The 23,621-nt window shown below is 36.0% G+C and overlaps 1 protein-coding gene across 4 annotated transcripts in view; it reads right to left on the reverse strand.

The window, feature by feature from the left end:
- The window catches only part of LOC128211258 (nicotinamide/nicotinic acid mononucleotide adenylyltransferase 1-like), a 37,730-nt gene that overhangs the window by 10,378 nt on the left and 3,731 nt on the right, over positions 1–23,621 (reverse strand). For all 4 annotated transcript variants that reach the window (XM_052915837.1, XM_052915836.1, XM_052915835.1 and 1 more), the window contains exons 3-8: positions 12,668–12,735; positions 11,930–12,075; positions 8,960–9,090; positions 5,630–5,731; positions 1,922–1,980; positions 726–824 (exon numbers count right to left, since the gene is read on the reverse strand). In XM_052915837.1, coding sequence (XP_052771797.1) covers positions 726–824; positions 1,922–1,980; positions 5,630–5,731; positions 8,960–9,090; positions 11,930–12,075; positions 12,668–12,735 — 605 coding nt within the window. The remainder of the gene's footprint in view (positions 1–725; positions 825–1,921; positions 1,981–5,629; positions 5,732–8,959; positions 9,091–11,929; positions 12,076–12,667; positions 12,736–23,621) is intronic.

A 23,621-nucleotide genomic window follows, 5' to 3' on the forward strand; every position in this document is an offset into this window, starting at 1 on the left:
TTTTTTAGGTCAATGATACTATAACTTTATCATGATCTGGCGTAAGAATGCTTGGAATAATCCGTTTTCTTATATTGGAACAGTCCTTTAATCATAGCCCGTAAAAGCTCCGTGTTTCCATTGTATATTCCACACAATGGAACAATAAGGCACAAAATATTATGTTTCCTTCATATTAAATTTAAAATTAATCCCAAGGAAGGTGTTTGTTTTGTGCATTTAAGTAAATATATAATGTGTGTTATAATTGCTCAATATTAACAATTGTGCTTGTTTCAAATTTGACATGTATTCTGCCTTACAATACTTAAGAAATACAATACCATATATATAGAGAGAAAAAATGCAATAAACAATGTCTATGGCATAGGAATAACAAAACTTCTAAAAATATAATGACAACATAATGAAATTTATCACGATTACAACAGTCACATAACAACACAAAATGACATGCAATAATCAAATATATAGTTAAGAACACATATAGAAATTGTACTCAGGAGAAGATGTCTATGTGTGTTCTAACTGATTTAGATGCTGTCCAAGACCATGATTTTGCATTTTGTAACCTTTTTTTAGAACAAGATAACTTTTCCACATGTCATTCTACATAAGATAGATTTATTTGGAAATCCTGCCATTTGCTTGAGCAAAAATCTGTGGCAACATCTAATGGGAATTAAGCTTACTCAATGAACACAGCCAATGAGATTTGAGCTTACTTATCACACACAGCGCCATAAAGTCCATGTTCTCGGACATAGTCTATCACCGTATCCTGTAGTAGGTATTTCACACTTTCGCTTCGTCGCAAGGCTCGTCTGCAAATACAGTGGCATGGAAAGAAATACTTAAGATTAATAAATAACGGGTAAAAGACGGTATCATTACTAGAATTTTGATTTCACACACTTATTATCACTCAATTCTGAATTAAGAGACAAAAGAAAACATTGTAGTCCTTTGTTCTGAAATTATTTTCTTCTATATTACACTGTTGATTAGAATTTCCAAAATCACTTTTTTTCAGCAAAATTGTAAAAATGAATAAAGCTTACAAAGCCATATCATATTTTTTTTTAAATGGTATGAATGTAAGTGCTTATGAATATAGGGTTTAAGATAATAAATGGTAAAAAAATGGGCTATATTATAATGTCCATTATGTGCTCAGATGAGTTGGGACAATATTAAATGCTACATTGTCCGGTTAGCATGTAACGTACCACAATCTTCTATGCCAATAAAATAGGGAGCTGCTCTGTCAAGATTTACAACAGTGCAGTACTTCTAATGAAAATCTGACCTAGGAATGAAATTACATTTAGAATTCTTGATAAAATGGCCCTAGTATGCTGGATGGTCATGTTTTATTCAAACAATCAGCATTCTCATGAAAAACTTTCAATAAGGTCAGAGAACGTATCATTAGGTTCTTCATGAAAAACTTTCAATGAGGTCAGAACATGTTGTTAGATTTATATACTGATATCTAATTGCAGCGATTATTTCTTGAAATTTGACCACTTCTTTTCCATGCCAAATTTGTGTCAAGCACAGCCGAGAAAAGCCCAATGCTCGCCTATTTTTTTCTTCAGTTTTTCTGTGAAAAATGGGCACAAAAAGTCAATTATTAAAACCAAAGTTATGGATCTGTGTATTGTCTCTGGCAACATGTGTACTCAGTTTCATTTGAATATGACAGACATTTTATGAGTTTTTGCCAGGGTTGAAACTTTTGCCTTACCATGTGACTCATGTCATCAAGGTTATGAAAATATCTCTATTTTATTATTCGAAAAAAAGAGACACGCAAATAGACAATGGTTGGATAGGGGGATTCCAACAGAGGTGAGCAGGGATCACGAGAATCTAAAAATGGCTTTTCTCTGACCTATTTGATTAAATTTAACCAAACCTGATTTTTGTGGAACTGACATCGTTTGTAATCCACTCTGTAACTATCTGAATATTGTCCTGTAAATAGGGATAAGAGGAAAAAAGGTTAGGTTAAACTAATTTTCTTTAGCTCTATTGAGCAGACAGCTATAAGCTGATAGGAAAAACCCTCACATCAACTTCCTGGATAGACACCTGTGCTGCAGCCAATTGAATAAAACATTGATAATTTGTCCACAGGTTATCTTTTGATTACAGTATCTTGCACATTTAAATGATTTTATTGGTTCATATAACTCATCTCATAAATATTGATCAATCAATAAACTATCTGGCTGATTTTGACCAGAATTACCCAGTTTTATACAATTTGCTGCTGGTGTCCATTTTGAAAGGCCGGGATAATGTTAACCTGCTGGGTCTTTAACCCATGACTTCCAGGGTGAGAGTCAGATACATCACTACTCATACACTCTAATCCTTAAAGAGGAAAGTAGATTGATATTAATGAGGGGGTGCGTAAACATGAGATCGAAGGGTTGAATCTACCAAACCTGATTCTCGTAGAGCTAACATCATGTGGTACCCAATCTGTGACTACATGAATGTTGTCCTAGAACATGTTTGAGATTATTGAGTTTAAATAAAACTATTGATATTTTTTTTAGGATTTATGTGTAGAAAAAGGATACCATATGTAAAAATAACAAAAATACGTCCTTTTACATCCAATTTCAATTAAAATAATGAAAACAAGGCAGTCCAAAGGACGGCTATATCCCCCGCCGTTGTTTTTAAGTATATTTTGTTTTTCTCGCAACCTGACTGGTTGAGTAAGTTTTAGCACGGACACGAGCATGTGTACTTTGACCTTTAAATGTCTCGTGTGTCCTTGACCTTTGAGGTATGGACCCGGGTCAAGGTCACTGCACATTGTCTCAATGAGAACAACATTTGTACCAAGTAATATGGTAATCCATCAATGCATAAGTAAGTTATAGAGCTTACACGAGCATGTGTACTCTGACGTTTAAATGTCTCGTGTAACCTTGACCTTTGAGGTATGGATCTGGGTCAAGGTCACTGAACATCGTCTCAATGAGGACAACATTTGTACCAAGTAATCCATCAATGCATAAGTAAGTTATAGCACGGACACGAGCATGTGTACTCTGACTATTAAATGTCTCGTGTGACCTTGACCTTTGATGTATGGACCCGGGTCAAGGTTACTGCACATCATCTCAATGAAATCAACATTTGTACCAAATAATATGGTAATCAATCAATGCATAAGTAAGTTAAAGCGACACAAAATGTTACGGACAGACAGACGGACAGACTGACATACGGACGAAGTGCATTCCTATAATCCCCTCCCCACTCCGTGGCGGGGGATTAAAAATATAAAAGCAATAACTAAACTCGATGTATTTTTAGTTATTTCAATTACATAGCAGTTATCTGCAATGAGCAATGCTAATTAAAAACATACCAAAATTACATGGGTAAACAGGCATCAAAATTCAACATTATCACTAATGGCTCCAAAACATGACAATGTAAAAGTAATTGTACACCTGAGATCATCTACATAAAATGAAATAAAATGATAGTTTACTGACTGTAACAGTATGGTTGTCTTTCTTAATATGATCATAATACATTGTATAGCAATGATTGAACAAATAAAGAAACCCAATGGTAAAATGAGTGAAGGCCAATGGTCGTCTGTTGAAAAAGGGACAGAACTCAACCATTATTAAAGCTCGACTTATAGGTCTTGCTATGCATGTCATTATTGTCTCTGGCAACATGTGTACTAATTTTCATTTGAACATCTTGAAAGGGTTCTGAGTTAAGGCCAAGGCTAAAAGTTTGCAGTATTATAACATCAATGATGACACTAGGGCTATGACAATACCTCGATTCTTTCTTAAAACAAGAGGGCCGTGAAGGCCCTTAATCGCTCACCTGATCCAATAAAAATCATCAACAATAACATTCTGATCAAGTTCCATGATTATATGGTCATTAATGTGGCCTATAGAGTGTTAAAATACTGTTCCTATTATTTGACCTGGTGACCTTGTTTTTGACTACACATGGCCCAAATTCCAACTTGGCCTAGAGCTAATCAATATAAACATTCTGACTAAGTTTCATGGACATACAGTCATAAATTTGACCTCTAGAGTGCTAACAAGCTTTTCCTATGATTTGACCTAATGACCTAGATTTTGACAGCACATGACCCAGATTTACACTTGACTTAGAGATTATTAATATAAACATTCTGACCAACTTTCATAAAGCAAAATTTATAAATGTGACCTCTAGAGTTTTAACAAGCTTTTCCTTAAATTAGACCTGGTGACCTAGTTTTAGACCGCATATGATCCAGATTCGAACTTGGCTAATCAACATAAACATTTTGACAAAGTTTCATGAACATACAGTCATCTCTAGAGTGCTTACAAGCTTTTCCAATGCTTTGACCTAATGACCTAGTTTTTTACCACAATTGACCTAGATTTAAACTTGACTTAGAGATTACTAATATAAACATTCTGACCAACTGTCATTATGATACAGTTATAAATTTGACCTCTAGAGTGTTAACAAGCTTTTTCTTAAATTTGACCTGGTGACCTAGTTTTTGACTGCACATGACCCAGATTCGAACTTGGCCTAGAGGTTATCAATATAAACATTCTGACCACAGTCATAAATGTCACCTCTATAGTGCTAACAAGCTTTTCCTATGATTTGACCTTATGACCTAGTTTTTGACGGCACATGACCCAGTTTTAAATTTTACTTAGAGATAATTAATGAAAACATTCTGACCAACTTTCATGAAGAAACCTTTATAAATGTGACCTCTAGAGTGTTAACAAGCTTTTCCTTTAATTTGACCTGGTGACCTTGTTTTTGACCGCACATGACCCAGATTCGAACTTGGCCTAGAGCTAATTAATATAAACATTCTGACTAAGTTTCATGAACATAAGAGTCATAAATGTGACCTCTAGAGTGCTAACAAGCTTTTCCTATGATTTGACCTGGTGACCTAGTTTTTGACCGCACATGACCCAGATTTAAACTTGACTTAAAGATTATTAATATAAACATTCTGACCAACTTTCATGAAGATACAGTCATAAATGAGACCTCTAGAGTGTTAACAAGATTTTCCTTCAATTTGACCTGGTGACCAAGTTTTTGACTGCACATGACCCAGAATCAAACTTGACCTAGAGAGTATTAATATTAACATTCTGACCAAGTTTCCTGATTATACAGTCATAAATGTGACCTCTATAGTGTTAACAAGCTTTTCCTTTAATTTGACCTGGTGACCTAGTTTTTAACCCCAGATGACCCAATATCGAACTCATCCAAGATTTTATTGAGGGTAACATTCTGACCAAGTTTCATTAAGATAGTGCCCAAATTGTGACCTCTAGAGTGTTAACAGTCAAATTGTTGATGACGGACGACGACGACAGAAGACGACAGACACAGGGCGATCACAATAGCTCACCTTGAGCACTTCGTGATCAGGTGGGCTAAAAACTGACGAGATAAAAACACTTTCTTTTAATATGTCACTTTTTCAAACAGATAAACTATAACATAATAATCTAATTTCAAATACAGGAGTTTGAATACAGTCATGTCATTTCTTACTTTCATTCCTTTTAAAGACAATGGAAAGACAAACCTGGTGTTTTGTAAGCACATCTGACTCGTAGATGAATTTTCTCGGGTCCGAACCATTTCTTGTAATACACACAAGTCCATAGTTACCAACAATGTCTTCAATCTGAAAATGACAAGATTGTCAAACCAAAACTAATCAAGGGCTTAACTTGCACACAAATATTCATAAAATCATTGAATGGCTCATGTCTTAAACACAGGAAAGAACTTACGGACCCGGGACTTGCGTGTGAGACTTAACAATGTTATGATGGTTACCTGTACTAAGGCCAAAAAAAAAAATACCTGTTCGACCCTATTTTTTCCTCGTCGACCCTAATCTTTTTTTAGGCATAAAAGTAAAAAAACAAACAAAAATTAAATATATCGTCCTTATTTTCGTTGTTTGTCTGTCTCTGTTCCCTGATAATAAACTTTCATTCCCGATTATGTATTACCGAGACGCTTTGTAAACAGGGAAACAAAATGTCCGATATCTTCTAATTGGCAAACGCATGTTTATGGTCCAAACACGTGGTTGATCACAGGAGACACATTTTGCTGTCTTTATAATGAAAATATTTAGGATATAGTTCACGTTGTTATTTACACACGTCCAGAATAGAACTTACTTTTTAAATTAGGCTTTGCGTATATCATGCAGGCTTCTTACGATTAGGCTTTGCGAATTCATGCAGGCTTAACTGCGAGGTTCACATTTCATTAATCGTTTAAAACATTAATTTATCCGCAGTTATCAATGTTTATTTATTTCACATAATTTAAGTCCCATCAACTGAAATCCAAACAAAAACCTGCGAAAGTTATAACAACACATGTATAGGAATGTGTCGGCTGCAGATCAAACGGTACAATTTGTGACGTCAGAGCACGAGCGGTAATATTAAGATCAAAGGTTATGCGGTTTGTATTTAAAACGGTCGGTAGGATACCGTATGATACCATTTGATTGCCAGGATTTCGTCTAGGCTGGTAAGAAAATACCATACGATCGAAATGACCGAAATGTTTGAATTCACTACGAATATGAATGAAACTTTGATGGTTACGAGAATAATGATAAATTATAAATAAATAAAATAAGATACGTAAAATAAATATCAGCTTTTACTTGTTCTAATATTAACCTACCTCCACATAAGAGAGCTTAAACAGTTGACAAGAAAATCGGCGATATTTCTCAAGCATATTAACATTTTTAGTAGATAAATGACTGTTTCGCTAGAACATCATCATAGTTTTATAGAAATTGAAGTGCTCAATTTGTTCTAAAAACCGATCGCGTCTTATAAAGGAGCATGGGCAAAATTGGCGTGAAAATATGGTAGTCGAAGGCAAGGAAATGATTTCAGACATTTAACAATGCCGTTTTTTCTGACTTTTTGTTAATTTTGGACAGCTTGGATAAAATATAATTGATTTTATGCAACAGAATTTTGCATGAAATCGAATCTGTAATTCGAAATCCCACCACAAATCACCCCTATCATCATAAAATATTAATACTGACATCATTTTGAGGCCCACAATCACCTTGACTTTGAAATTAGGAACCCAGGTTTTGGGTGCAACATGTCATTATCTTATGGTGGTCACCCATGAATGACAAAGTTACAGACCAGATATGAACCACTATCATTAGTAAGGACCTTGAAGACAGCTACCAGGTCTTTGGCACAACACTTCATTATCTTATGGTTGTCACTTCTGACAATTTCCAAATTTCCATCATAAATGACAAAGTTATGAGTGGGGTACGAAAACGGTACAAACGAGACAGATGGATGGGGCAGATGGGACAAAAAGTCTGACATGAAGACACGCAAGATTCCTATACAGCTCAAACTTCCCTTTGCGAAGCACAGGTAAAGTAAAAAATAAGAGGAGATATTTGAACTAAATAAACAAAAAGCACATAAGCTCTTAAATTAATTTTCTAGGGTTTTTAGTATAATACACACGAGTCAGAATTTCCCAACTATGGACCCTTTATTTAACTTCAAATCTATACTACACTAGACATTTCACTCTCCTGTTATCAGCAGTACTTTTTTATTTAAATATATGAGCACATCATAATATATTTCACCTTTAAAAGTTAACAACGATGCCATTAACGATGATGTTAACTTTTACAAAGTTGTGAACAATCGGCCCTAGATAATATCATCAATCTAAAAATGACAGTCAATCATGCATCGAACAATACCTTTATTACTTAAATGGATGCACTAAAACACGAAGTTTCCACATATAACTTGGGAGGAACATATGAAAATTCATAAAGGTTTGCATTTATAGCCCCACTTACAGTTTTTAAACCTAATTATGCTGAAGTTGCAAATGTCATCATAACTATCAGATATTAATTTAGTCGTTTGTGGTCATTGAATGAAATTATGACACAAGCTTTCTACATTTGATCTCATGTTCTGAAGTAGATAAATTTTACTAGTTTTATTTAGTTTCATCAATTTTTCATTAAATGACTTTGAACACGAGATGCATTCAATTTTTATTATGATATGGCAATTTGTTGGTTATTAGCACTAAATGGCTTTCAGTAGTACAATGCTGATATCATATCATGTCACGATAGTTTTAATACCGCGTTACAATCAAGAACATCACATACACGCTAGAATTATCAGATACCTCATTTGCAATCGCGTCATCTTGGCAACGTGCGTATAACAAAATATTATAAGATCAGGAAATTCCTTTGAATACTTAGCGCGTGTCAAAAAACAAATTTAAATTTTAACTTGCTATTTCAAATTAACCTGGTCTAACATTTCCAGCCTTACTTCTTGTTTTAAGATTGATCTCATTCAGACCAAGAATAAACAATCTGAAAATGTAACATATGATACGTTTGTTGATTCGACAGCCAGTGCCAAAATATTAATGGGTCTTAGTGCAAGATAGACAAACTCCTTCCATTTAGTATGGGGTTTCCTCTAAACCCTAAAAAAATAATCTTATCTTTGTCCTCATTATATTCAAACTGGTTTTGTCTTCGGTTTTTATATGAATGAATTAGACAGGTTCATCCAACCAAGACTACTTCACTTTTAAGTTTGTACTTTTTATCTTTTAAACACAATTTTTGAGGTTGACAATGATGATTGGTCTACTGGAGAATGTTTTAATTTTGTGTTGTTGTTTTTTTTAATTTTTTTACATCAATTTCCCAAGGTTTAAAATTAGTGATACTATTAATTAATCAACTGGAATATTTTCCTAAGTTTTAAATTCATGACATGATTGTTTCGTGAAAATCGCTAAAATAAACCCTTATAATACAAAAACTATCTTCAGCATTACGTACATCCTCATCAGCCCATAAGTTTGGTACAGCAAATGACTCGAGAAGATCTCCACCACACAGCAGCTTCAACTCAACATCACTCAAATCTTTGTTATCCTGGAGCGCTGAGGAATCTGTGCTTCCTATCACATCTGTAATGTATGGTATAGAAGTTATTCAAAAAGTTTAACATCAAGATCTCCACCACATGGACACTTCAACTTAATATCAATAAAGCCTTTTATGTCCTAAGCTGGGGAATATGTGTCCCCTATGAGATCTGAAATAACTCAACATCACTCAAATACTTGTTGTCCTGGTGCACTGGAGAGTCTGTGCCTCCTATCACATCTGTAATGTATGCTATAGAAGTTGTTCAAAAGGTTTCACTATATTAATAAAAACGTCAAAATCTCCACCGCATGGAAGCTTCAACTAAATATCACTAAGCCTTTTATGTCCTAAGCGGGGGAATCTGTGCCTCCTATCACATCCGAAATGTATGGTTTCAGAAAGTTGTTCAAAAGTTTTAAATTGATCAATAAAAACTTCAAGATCTCCACCACCAGATGCCTCAATCAGGTGCAGGGGGGAATCTGTGCCCCCTATTTCATCTGATATGTATGGTACAGAAAGTTGTTCAAAACGTTTCACTTGATCAATAAATATGTTTAGATCTCCACTACATTAAACCTTCAATCAACAACACTCAAATTGTTGTCCTGGTGCGCTGGGGAAATATGTGCCCTCTATTACATATGTAAAGTATAACATAATTACAAAGACAAAATGGTTCAAAAGTTGACTCCTTACAATAACAAATTCGGCCCTCTGTTATAATACAATGTGAAACAAGTCTGATTACAGTGCATGGGGGAGTTTGTGTCCCCTATTACATCTGTAATAAATAGTTTAAAGTGTTCATGTAGTTAAAGACATATAAAGTTTTCACATTGATTTTTAGCACTTAAGTCAAGTCTGCAATAACCACCTGAACCAAGTGTTACCAGCCTGAACCAAGTGTTACCAGCCTGAACCAAGTGTTACCAGCCTGAACCAAGTGTTACCAGCCTGAACCAAGTTTTACTAGCCTGAACCAAGTGTTACCAGCCTGAACCAAGTGTTACCAGCCTGAACCAAGTGTTACCAGCCTGAACCAAGTGTTACCAGCCTGAACCAAGTGTTACCAGCCTGAACCAAGTGTTACCAGCCTGAACCAAGTGTTACCAGCCTGAACCAAGTTTCACTAGCCTGAACCAAGTTTTACTAGTCTGAACCAAGTTTTACTAGTCTGAACCAAGTTTTACTAGCCTGAACCAAGTGTTACCAGCCTGAACTATGTGTTACCAGCCTGAACCAAGTGTTACCAGCCTGAACCAAGTGTTACCAGCCTGAACCAAGTGTTACCAGCCTGAACCAAGTTTCACTAGCCTGAACCAAGTTTTACTAGCCTGAACCAAGGTTTACTAGCCTGAACCAAGTGTTACCAGCCTGAACCAAGTGTTACCAGCCTGAACAAAGTGTTACCAGCCTGAACCAAGTTTTACTAGCCTGAACCAAGTTTCACTAGCCTGAACCAAGTTTACTTTTTACGGCAAAAAAACATCACTATTTGTGTAACTATATCATATTGGACAAATTAACTGTTTCACTCATATTTTTTTTTATCTCTTTTGTACTCCATAAACATAAAGTTTAAACAATGAAAAAACAGGGTCTTCAGACATATCCATTTCACAAACACTTTCCCCACTGTCACTCAGGCATCATTTTTCTTGTCTGGTGAGTGATTTAAGAAAATTCGGGGGGGGGGGGGGGGAGGGGGGGTAATTAGAATTTAAGACTTATGTTGAAGACTGTAACACTGAATAATAGCTAGCACAGCAAACACCTAGATATATTAATAGATCTCCAAGGAAGCAAGGAAGCTTCAGTTCAAATCACTGGTGACATACTTGTTTTGATGTGCTGTATATGACTTACAATAAATTCAATATGATTCAATGGTTTATCCCAAGAATGAAATACATAGCTTACTTCTACAAGAGTTGATCTTGTCTAATGTATCAACAATTTTATCGTAGCATCAATTTCTTAAATTGATATTCATTCCTGAGTATTAATGACATTTTGTTCAGAACAAATATCTTAAATGCTGTCATTAGAAATTTAGACAGGGCTTTTTTGACTTTGCAAATGCATTGTGATATTGACATTATTTTCAACTGAAACTCCTGAAGCTTCAACATGTGTTATTGATATCCAGTTGTAGGTTGTTGGACCACTATCAAGACATCTTTTATGTTCTTTGGAAGTTTCATTAATACTATTGTGACTTCAACTATCAATTTAACAAAGCTTGCTACATGCCTAATCATAACAAGCCCATCAACTTTGAAATGGTATCAAAATGGCTAAATCAAACAAAATGAAGCCATCACTAACAATTTCTGAAAGATCTGAATTCAACTGTGTACTTTTTAACAGTCTTTTTAAGATAACAGCCAAAAACATCAAAAGCCTTGAATTTAATCACAACATTAACAACTTTGATTTCTACCAATGATTTACTAAATTTAACAGAAAACTATTCATATAAAATACTAAACAATGTTGCTGTTTTACAACGCTGTGTTTTTCATCTTGGTCACATGACCCTACTTAATGATCTCATTTTCCAGACATCCCATCACTATTGTGGTAGAAGACCCCTTTGCATTTAAACAGGAGTGCAGCACATACCAACGCTTGCCTGTTGTCATTTTTCATCCCAAAAGGGGAATAACTCAATAATTATAATAGTTATTGGCCTTGTTGATCTAGTGTGCTTTGTCTATGGGAACATGATTGTGTAACAAGTTGTGAAAGTCTTGGATGGGCAGTGAATAATGACTAAGGTTTTATCTTTTGCAAAATGGCACCAACGACAAACGACTCTAAGGCGCTAAGGCTCACAATACTCAGACTTTTTCAAGACAACAAATAAATCACCTTCATTCCTTCGATCCTTTCTTCTCTTCTTGTTGGGTGTACATTTCACACTGATATTGGCCTGGTTTGATAGCATCTCCTTGTGGTGGTCCAACACCAGCTTTGTTCTCAACCAGTTTGGTTGTTCACATTCCCATGTGTCAAGCCTTAAATGACAAACATAAAGTAAGTTCTCTCATGTACACATCACATAAGTTGTGTGGTGTATGGTTTTATTTCACACTGGCAATGGTCTGGTTGGTAAACATCTCATTTCGGTGATCCTACGCCAGTTTTCTCTGCAGCAGTGTGGTTGTTCGCTCTTCGTATATGATTATGGTTGAAAAAGAGTGTTTCCATTTTGCAATCTGAAAGCTTAGACATTCATTTTCTTAAAAGGGTGTATATATTATATCACTAACAGATTTAGGGGCTTTGCACCTGGTGCCCCACCCCCCCCACCCCACCCCCAAGATGAACCTAGTTTACTTTTTATTTCAATATCGGAGAAAAAGAAACAGATACGCCCAAAATGCGCTATTTTGTGCTAGAAATTGTTAAAATTTTCCCCAACCCTCCCATTCAATACTTTAAACCAAATAAATTTCAGTTCTGAGGGAGGGGCACAAGTCAAAAGCTTACACTCTCAAGTTACGCCACCTTTAACATCAAATCCTGGACCTGGCCCTGTATATAATTATGCATACTTATGTAAACTACACCAAGTTGGTAGCCAAATCAAGTGTGTTTTTCACTCACCTGATCCATTTGTTAGACTTAAGGGCTCGTCTAACCATCTCACATCGGTATTTTGATTTCTCGAGATCCTGAAAAGCACAATTTTTGAGGAAATAAAATACACCATAGAAAATATAATGTTTCACAATAGCATCCAAAGAGAATGCTAACATGCAAGGGTCACAATTCAAAACAAGCGCATGTTTATTTTAATGCTTAAAAAGGTACAATAGTCTGAGGTTAAAAGCTCTCAATCCTGACTTCAGCATTAAAGGGACTAGACACCAGATGGTTATAAATTTGGTGAATATAGTTTTTCCTCAAAAAAATACTGAAATTGTCCATATATATGCTAGATTAAGGCTGTCAATACATCATTTTACATGATAACTAGAGATTGCTTTTTTGAAAAAGCGCTTGTCTCCCCTATTGTGTGGTCGTAGCTGAGAAAAAATAAATGATGGACATGAAATTTGTAACTTTGGACTGGAGACAAACCAACAGTGAAGTTTGGTTTATTCGATTATATTAAATAGTGAAGAGAAGAAAGTGTTGTTGATTAATCATGGAAAATGTAAACGAAGTTTGCATTGTATGAAGTTCCTGGGCGCAAGCGTTATTCAATTATTGATCGGAAACCATTTTTCAGCTCACAGTCATCGTGACCATGACCTTTTACCTACTGATCACAACATCAATAGGGATCATCTACATAACCAACTTGCATACCAAGTATTAAGTTCTTGGGTGCAAGTGTTCTTTAGTTACTGAGCGGTAACCATTTCTTCAACTCAAGGTCATGGCAACCTTGACCTTTGACCTACTGATCTCAAAATCAATAGGAGTCATCTACTAGTCATGACCGACTAGCGTACCAAGAATGAAGTTCCTGGGTACAAGCGTTCTTAAGTTATTGAGCAGAAACCATTTTTAAGCTTAAGGTCACCGCCAACGTATCATTTTTTACCTGAAGGTAACCTTGACCTTTGACCTTTTGATCTGAAAATCAATAGGGGTCATCTTCTAGTCATGAACAACTAGCTTACCAAGTATGAAATTCCTGGTTGCAAGCGTTCTCTAGTTATTGAGCGGAAACAGTTTCTTCACCTCAAGGTCACGGTGACCTTGACCATTGACCTACTGATCTCAAAATCAATAGGAGTCATCTACTAGTCATGAACAACTATGAAGTTCCTGGGTACAAGCTTTCTTTAGTTATTGAGCAGAAACCATTTTTAAGCTTAAGGTCACTGCCAACATAACATTTTTTACCTGAAGGTAACCTTGACCTTTGACCTTTTGATCTCAAAATCAATAGGAGTCATCTAATAGTCATGAACAACTAGCATACCAAGTATGAAGTTCCTGGACCCAAAGGATCTTTAGTTATTGAGTGGAAACCGTTTCTTCACCTCAAGGTCACGTTGACCCTGATCTTTGACCTAGTGACCCCAAATTCAATAGGGGTCATCTACTAGTCATGACCAACTAGCATACCAAGTATGAAGTTCCTGGGTCTAAGAGTCCTATAGTTATTGAGCGGAAACGAAGTGTGACGTACTGACTGACTGACTGACAGACTGATGGACTGACTGACGGACAGGGCAAAAACAATATGTCTCCCCATGAATGGGGGAGACATAAAGATATTACACGCAAATGATTTTTACATGGAAGGTCACCACGACCTTGACTATTGACCTTGTTACCCCCAAAACAATTGGGATCATCTAGACATCATGACCAACCTCACTTCAAAGTTTGGTGAACCTAGATCAAATCATTCTCCTGATATTGCACGGAAATATTTTTTTACATTAGAGGTCACAGCGACGTTGACCTTTGACCTTGTGACCCCCCAAAATATAGGAGTTTTCTAAACCTCATGATCAACCTCCCTACCAAGTTTGGTGAACCTAGGTCAAACCATTCTCAAGATATTGAGCGGAAATGTTTTTTACATTGGGGGTCGCCGCGACCTTGACCTTTGACCTAGTGACCCCAAAAACAATAGGGATCTTCTACACCTCATGACCAACCTCCCTACCAAGTTTGGTGAACCTAGGTCAAACCGTTCTCAAGATTTTGAGCAGAAATGTTTTTTATATTGGGGGTCGCCGCGACCTTGACCTTTGACCTAGTGACCCCAAAAACAATAGGGATCCTCTACACCTCACGACCAACCTCCCTACCAAGTTTGGTGATCCTAGGTCATGCGGTTTTCCAGTTATCGATCGGAAACGAAGTGTGACGTACGGACGGACTGACGGACTGACGGACTACCGGACTGACGGACAGGGCAAAAACAATATGTCTCCCCCAGAGAGGGGGAGACATAACAAGAAACGCCGCAATGCGACGAAACCAAGTTTTTAATGATTGACAGAAGAACTTCAGCCTGTGTCTCTTTTTCTATTTTTAGTAACAGCGACCTTGACCCTAGGGACCCCAAATGCAATCCATTGAAAGGTATCCATAAACTCTTCTTTTATATGAAGTTGTGTCAGGATATGTCAACCCTAACTTCAGTTATTCAGTTTCAACCATTTTTCTATTTTTAGTAACAGTGATCTTGACCTTGAATCTAGGGACCCCAAACGCAATCCCATGAAAGGTATCTATAAACTCTTCCTTTATACCTGGTTTGGTCAAGATATGTAGACCCTGACTAAAGTTATTCAGTTTCAACTGTTTTTCTATTTTTAGTAACAGTGACCTTGACCTTGCATCTAGGGACCCCAAACACAATCCCATGAAAGGTACCCATAAACTCTTCCTATAGACCAAGTTTGGTCAAGATATGTCAACCCTAACTAAAGATATTCAGTTTGAACCATTTTTCTATTTTTAGTAACAGTGACCTTGACCCTAGAGACCCCAAATGCAATCCCATGAAAGGTTTCCATAAACTCTTCCTATAGACCAAGTTTTGCCAAGATATGTCAACCCTTACTAAAGTTATTCAGTTTCAACGGTTTTTCTATTTTTAGTAACAGTGACCTTGACCTTGACCCTAGGGACCCCAATCGCAATCCTATGAAAGGTACCCATAAAACCTTCCTGTACACCAAGTTTATTTAAGATATGTCATCCTTAACTAAAGTTATTCAGTTTCAATCGTTTTTCTATTTTTAGTAACAGTGACCTTGACCTTGAACCTAGGGACCCCAAACGCAATCCCATGAAAGGTCTCCATAAACTCTTCCTATTGACCTAAGTCAAGATATGTCATCCTTAACTAAAGTTATTCAGTTTCAATCGTTTTTCTATTTTTAGTAACAGTGACCTTGACCCTAGGGACCCCAAATGCAATCCCATGAAAGGTCTCCATAAACTCTTCCTATTGACCAAGTTTAGTCAAGATATGTCATCCCTAAACAAAGTTATTCAGTTTCAACAGTTTTTCTATTTTTAGTAACAGTGACCTTGACCTTGACCCTAGGGACCCCAAACGCAATCCCATGAAAGGTATCCATAAACTCTTCCTATAGACCAAGTTTAGTCAAGATATGTCATCCCTAACCAAAGTCATTCAGTTTCAACTGTTTTTCTATTTTAAGTAACAGTGACCTTGACCTTGACCCTAGGGACCCCAAAGGCAATCCCATGAAAGGTACCCATAAACTCTTTCTATAGACCAAGTTTGGTCAAGCTATGTCAACCCTTACTAAAGTTATTCAGTTTCATAGGTGAGTTTGACGCCGCCCGGCCGCTCGAGTTTTTGACAATTTTCATATTTCTTGCAGATGTAACATCTGGTATCTAGTCCCTTTAATCCTAAACTAAATTATAGGACCTAGCCCAAGCTTGCAAATTCTAGGAAAGCAATTATGTACTATTATTTTTAACATATGTACCAGGTTTCGATCTAAATACCTTTCTAAGTTGTCTTATTCACTCTGATACCATCTCCACATCACAATTTAATATGATATTACCTCAATGACAACTTAATATTGACACAAATGTGTCTAGAAAATTATCATGACAAAACCTAATTGAACAAATAGCATTAAACTTGTTTCTGGATCCTGAAATCTACTGGCAGCCTTGATGTATGAGCTAAACTAAAAGGCCTAGCCAATTTGATTCTACAGTAAAACTGAGGCCGCTCGAGGACGCCAGGTTCCGAGCTGAAACATCGAGGGAACTGATGTTTCGAAGGACCGTATGCTACTGTAAGTATTATCAGTAGGTTAGATTTTCAAAGAAATACTATTTACTGGTACTAATAAAAATAACAATGATTTGAGTAACGAAATATGTTATATACTGGAAGATTAGTTTCATTTTCATGATGTTTTGACCTGCAAATGTAAAAAGATTTTTTTTTACGATTTTCCTAAGTGAAATCTGCGAGTAAAGAATTTGATTTTTTAGTCAACTTTGCAGTCAGGTAGGTAGATTTTGCAATTGGAACTTGATGTAAACATTCCAATAATCAATTTGTTATGGCCTAATTTAATTAGCCTAAAGACATTTTTTTCCTCTTATAGCCAATTTTACTGGACATTCCTGCACTGAAATAATCAATGCATAATGGGGGATGCTATACATTCTCTAATGCGGTTTATCAGCGCTCATGAATTTTGCATACATCATTGGAAGAAGTAATCCACTCTTTTTCCTCAGAATGTTTACTAATCCAGACCATTCAAGGCAATTTCTTTGCGTAATAAATGACCAATTCAAATTCCTGGGGGAAATACTGGATGTTTAGCAAAAAGCAGAAATCATTCTTTAAAGGATTCATAAAAGACTTTGATGGACACAGTTACCTTCATTATACAGAATTTGGGCCTCTGCTGTCAATGAAGATCTTTACAAGTGGTAAAATTTATAACTTGCTTTAAGGAATTATGCCTCCATGAAGTTTATAGTTTGATGCTGATATGATCAAACACAAAATGTAACTCACAGAACTAGACATATTGATCGAAACCATAGGTTCTTAATCAGGATTATTGAAGTGGACATAGATTAATAGTGTTGTGCCTCTGTAACATTGTAATTCCTCTGTAATTCCCTGGAAAACCCACTGGCCAGGAATGCCATCTTATGGAAGAATCAACTTTCATTGTAATGGAATAGTAGGAGAACATTATAACAACTTTTACTGATGAAGAAGGGAGAGCCCTATGTATATGTTGTAGTCCAATTTTGGCGATCTACATAAAACCTCGGCCCCAGGCTGAGCTGGACTGCTGTGACCTTGACCTTAGGGGTAGGGACACGGGTCTTGCACGTGACACGTCGTCTTGGTATGTCAACCACATGTGGCAAGTTATATTAAAATCTGTCCATACAAGAGAAAGTTACAGCCCGGACACGACAACCTATACTCTATTTCTCTATATGCAGCACTCCATTGTGTATTAACACCTAAGTGTGACCTTGACCTTAGAGGTAGGGACACAGGTCTTGCATGCAACACGTCATCTTGGTATATGGAACACATGTAGCAAGTTATTTTAAAATCTGTCCATACAAGGGTAAGTTACAGCCCGGACACGACAACCTATACTCCATGTCCTTATATGTAGCACTCCATTGTGTATAAACACTAAGTGTGACCTTGACCTTAGAGGTAGGGACACGGGTCTTGCACGAGACACGTCATCTTGGTATGTGGAACTCATGTGGCAAGTTATTTTAAAATCTGTCCATACAAGGGAAATTTACAGCCCGGACCCGAAAACCTATGCTCTATGTCCTTATATGCAGCACTCCTATGTGAATAAACACTAAGTGTGACCATGACCTTAGAGGTAGGGACAGGGGTCTTGCACGCAACACGTCTTCTTGGTATGTGGAACACATGTGGCAAGTTATATTAAAATCTGTCCATACAAGGGAAAGTTACAGCCCGGACACGAAAACCTATGCTCTATGTCCTTATATGCAGCACTCCTATGTGAATAAACACTAAGTGTGACCTTGACCTTAGAGGTAGGGACAGGGGTCTTGCACGCAACACGTCTTCTTGGTATGTGGAACAAATGTGGCAAGTTATTTCAAAATCTGTCCATACAAGGGAAAGATACAGCCCGGACACGACAACCTATACTCTTATGTTTTTATATGCAGCACTCCATTGTGAATAAACACTAAGTGTGACCTTGACCTTAGAGGTAGGACGACGGGTCTTGCACGCGACACGTCGTCTTGGTATGTGAAACACATGTGGCAAGTTATTTTAAAATCTGTCCATACAAGGGAAAGTTACAGCCTGGACACGACAACCTATACTCTTATGTTCTTATATGCAGCACTCCATTGTGAATAAACACTAAGTGTGACCTTGACCTTAGAGGTAGGAACATGGGTCTTGCATGCGACACGTCGTCTTGGTATGTGGAACACATGTGCAAGTTATTTTAAAATCTGTCCATACAAGGGAAAGTTACAGCCCGGACAGGAGTTATTGAGCTGGACACGGACGGACGGACGGACGGACGGACGGACGGACGGACGGACGTACGATGCGATTTTAATATGCCCACCTTCGGGAGCATAAAAAGCAAACACCAAGTTCTTAATAAGTGTTCTTACATAATAAGTTTAAACTGATGTACAAGATCTTTTAAGAAGGGGTGGAACGTCAAAATATGACCTTATATCTATTACAGTAAATGTTATTCATTAAAATCAAGCATGGTTCTTAATGTAGGATGATCAGCATTTTCATTGCTTTGAACGCAGACTAATAATCCTTATCGGTAAAAACTGCGGGAATTTACAACCAACACATAGTAAATTTGTATTCAGTTGTCATTGACATTTGAAAGCACAATGTAGATCAAAACTATTCAAATAATATCAAATATAAGACCCATAGACATCACATTTAATGTAACCCCTTTGTTTTCCTAATTAATGAAATTGAATCTCCATGACAAAAACATAACCTCTCATGGAAACGATCAAACTTGTCATAAAGACAACAAATCATGCTGAAAGTCAAAACCATTATTCAATATGGAAATATTTTGCCAGGTATCATAAGCAAATTAAAAGCTGATAGAAATGGAAATCATTCATTACACCGAGAGGAAATAAAAACATTTTATTCAATACCTGTGAATCGGTTCAGAGTCACATCAATGATTATAGCATAATGAAGCAGAATACGACAACTTTAATGGATAAGGTCCACTATATAATATTTGTATTTCCGAGACAACTGAAACTTACTTGTTCTTATTTCATACCCTTTGAAGAGAGCCATGAGTGAAAGTGACCGCAGCTGTTGACTGTACATGTGATAGTTTCTCTTCTTCATATTTTAGGTGCGGGATTGTCCCAGCTTTTTCGAGCAAAGGAAGCTACTCAAAATTGGCATTTTTTAGTGTTTCCAGTTTTCCAATTTTAGAACTTCAATCCCAAATTACATTTATTTACAATTTGGTAAAATTCAGAACAAAATAGCAATATTCACATTTCATTCACTTTGATAAAGCCAAAGAATTAATTGTCTGGTTACGGTAACATCCTTTTCAAAAACAGGTATTTGTAGGGTACATATAGGTAGGCACGTGTTTTTTGTTGTTGTTTGTTTTTTATTAGGCTTTATGTTACACCGTTATTGTAACCTTTGGAGTTATTGTCAGTATAAAGCTTTAAATGTTTAAACTACATATTGAAACACACATTAAAAACAACTTAAGATTGACTACAAAAATGGTAGGGTCTGTTCTTATTTCGTAGGTAAGATCGGATAACCCGAACCCAATGTATTTTTTTAGGCCTAATGAATATCAATCTTCTTTTTATTAAAGTTACACATATGGTACATTTCACATGTATCAATTGGTTGCCCAAAATAAATAGTGTTTCACAGGCCAAGTGGCTTTAAAAACAGGTTTTATGAACCAATTACTAATCAACTAGATAGCAGGGTCTAAAATGGGCGTCAAATCAATAAATCCCGTCACGTTCATATCAATATCTGACCACTATAAAGCATGAGGTGCCTTCAGCACTGTCTGAGATAATAACATACCACCCTCTAATCACAAATACCATAATGGAATAATCACTGGCAACGATTCCGTAAACACTTCAATATTTCTCCCAGGCTGATGAAGCAGTTTTATATATGTCAGATCATTAAAAACAACTTTTACGCTTTTACCAAAAACGGACATCAACAGCTGCTATATTAATAAGCTTTGTCAAATTTAACTTAGTAGTGATTTTTACAAAGTTTGAGTTTTATTTTCAAAAGGAAATTCACAGAAGCCTAAAAAAGAGGATTGTTTCTGGAAAAAATATATTTTACCCAAGTTTCATGAAATACCTTCAAGAGCTTAGGGAGATATGGAGCCAGCATTAAAACTATGGCTGAGATGCTCGATCCTTTGACCTTGAACTTTGACCTTGACCTTGAGCCACCGCGCATGTCATGTGGGTTCTGTATGCCTTCTATATTTGGTTAGCGTTAGACCTGAGTTCCATGAAAATCCTTTCAGGTATTTAGGAGATACAGAGGCGATTGTGATTACTGTGTCAATGAGATAAACAATTTATGAAAATCTTTTAAAGGATTTAGGAGATATTAAGCACACCTGAGGCTGAAATCTATGACTCAAATCTTTAACATTGAACTGTGACCTTGGTCTTGAGCCCGCGCATATGGAACGTTGGTTGTTGAAATCTGGTTAACATTGTACCCAAGTTTCATGAAAATCAAGGGGTTTAGGAGACATAGCACAAAAAGTGTGAAACACAGACAGACAGACAGAAAGACATCCACACTAAAAACATAATGTCTTCCCCTGCTAAGCTTAGCGGAAAAATATAATAACTTTAAGTGCTGTACCAAGCTCAATCTATCAAATAAAATGTTAATGCCAGTCACTAGACTGAATTTCCAAGGATTTCTCTGGCGAGAAATGTCAAAACAGCTATTTCAGGCAACTAAGTTTTCTAGATAATTAAGTTCAAAGACACATTTATTATCCCAAAGGAGAGAAATAATGTTAAAAATCAATTTCATGCTATGTGAAATAATGGCCTGTAAACATCCATTCCTGTATTACTGAGATGTAATAAGCTTGTTACACAAGATTTAACAGGTCCACAAATATTTTTTTTAAATACAAAATTCAAAATGTTAAACAATATTTTTCTTTGCATAAAAAAAGTTTCTTGTCGTTGATTTTATTTTTAGTAAACACTATTTCATACAATGTAAACACCTGGTACCAGTTTCACTAAGAATCGTAGCCCTCAGTAAAAAAGGCCCCCAAAACATGTTTGTTTTCTCCGTATTCTCTGACCGAAAATGAAACTGCAAGTTAGGTCAGGTTTATTCAAAACTGTGAAATATGATATGAATTTACGTTTAGAGCACTCTATAAAATCAAAACATTTGTATGTCAAATTTCTGATCAAGAAACTTACAAAAAGATGTAACCAAAAGGAGAAAAAATATGGGTAAGAATTTTTAAGCAAATGGCATTATAAAATAAGGTGGTTGGGAACCCAAAAACAAACATTTGGTTTTGATACCCGGGTAAGCCTTATATACCCAGGTATGTTGTTGCTCCTAGGATTCTTAAAGAAAGTCCCACTCCATCTTACTTACATGTATAATCAAAGGTAATTACGTATTCCTGCATTTATATACAATTTATTCAAGGAAGTTATAAAATTAAAGCTCATTGTTTTCAGTAGCAAACAAACCACAAACTGATGTTTTCTCTTCAACTTCACACATCGGGAAAGACATCCAGCTTTTACTAGACCAATAACTCCTTTTATTTCATAAATTGTGTTCTTGTCTGGTGCAAGTTTTTACCAGATTGTAACTCAAACATTACAAGGCAATTAAAGGCAATCTGAAATTACAGTGATAATCTGTATTTTGTTTATCTTTCAACATTCTTTTGAAATTTAAAGTCATAGGATATCTCAAAATAGAGATTATCAAATATATTGTCATTGCCTTGGTTTTGGATTCCAAAATCTGTAAGTCTAGCCAAGCTTAGCCATAACTAACAAAATGTCCAGATATTAGAATGAAACTTTGAATACATGTTTTCAGAGATATTATATATGCACATGTATAGCTAGTCCCGTAAGTCTGCCTTTAACAATGACAAGTTACATTTGTATACCCCTTGTTTAGAATTAAAAAAATACAAATGAGCATTGTCATTGCTCCTGACTGCGCTCTTGTAATAAGACAATTAAGTGTCAAGATGTCAAGCTATTTTTGCATGATATTAATCCTTTTTGTGGAATAAACCAAAGCCATATTGTACAGCCCATGGATTCCTTTACTGCAATCATCGCCTCCCACTTCCTACTCAATCATCCGTTGAATTGTTGAGATTAATCAGATTTTGCATTTAATAAAGGTTCAACAATTTGACTGATGATTTTCATTGTGGCAATACTAGCGTGTAGGCAAGTTCATTAATACCCACATCTGGGTGAGGCCCATTTCATGATATTGATGAAAACAAATTTCTATATGTACAATTGATTAGCAGTGTTTTTATAATTTTACATGGGGAAAATATGGACAAGGTTAATTTAACTAAATATTCATAAAGAAATTATGGATTTGGTTATATGAGTAACTGACAGTCTAATCTTCCTGATTAGACTGGCAAATCTATAGATATATATAAAAGTGTTTAAGGTGCAGTTTACTATCTGATATTGTTATAAATATGTCTGCATCACAATCAATATTGCTGTATCACCTTCAGCCAAATCTTTGAAATTCATGATGTCTGTATTGAACAAATTAAAGACTGACAAATTTCTTTTCAGCAGAGACCATTATAAGATTATAGCAAACCTAGCTTTAATATGGCATACATTGTACATTGTAAAAAAAATGGGAGTTCTATTTTTAGATTTAAGAGGTTGGAACTCCGTCATACTCCTAGTTCAGGCAATAGGAGATATTAACAATTAATGCTATTTTGGCTATATAAGTTTTCCTGTGAGCTTCTGAAAA

This window comes from Mya arenaria, chromosome 12, assembly GCF_026914265.1.
Source record: "Mya arenaria isolate MELC-2E11 chromosome 12, ASM2691426v1".
NCBI classification, from domain to species: domain Eukaryota; kingdom Metazoa; phylum Mollusca; class Bivalvia; order Myida; family Myidae; genus Mya; species Mya arenaria.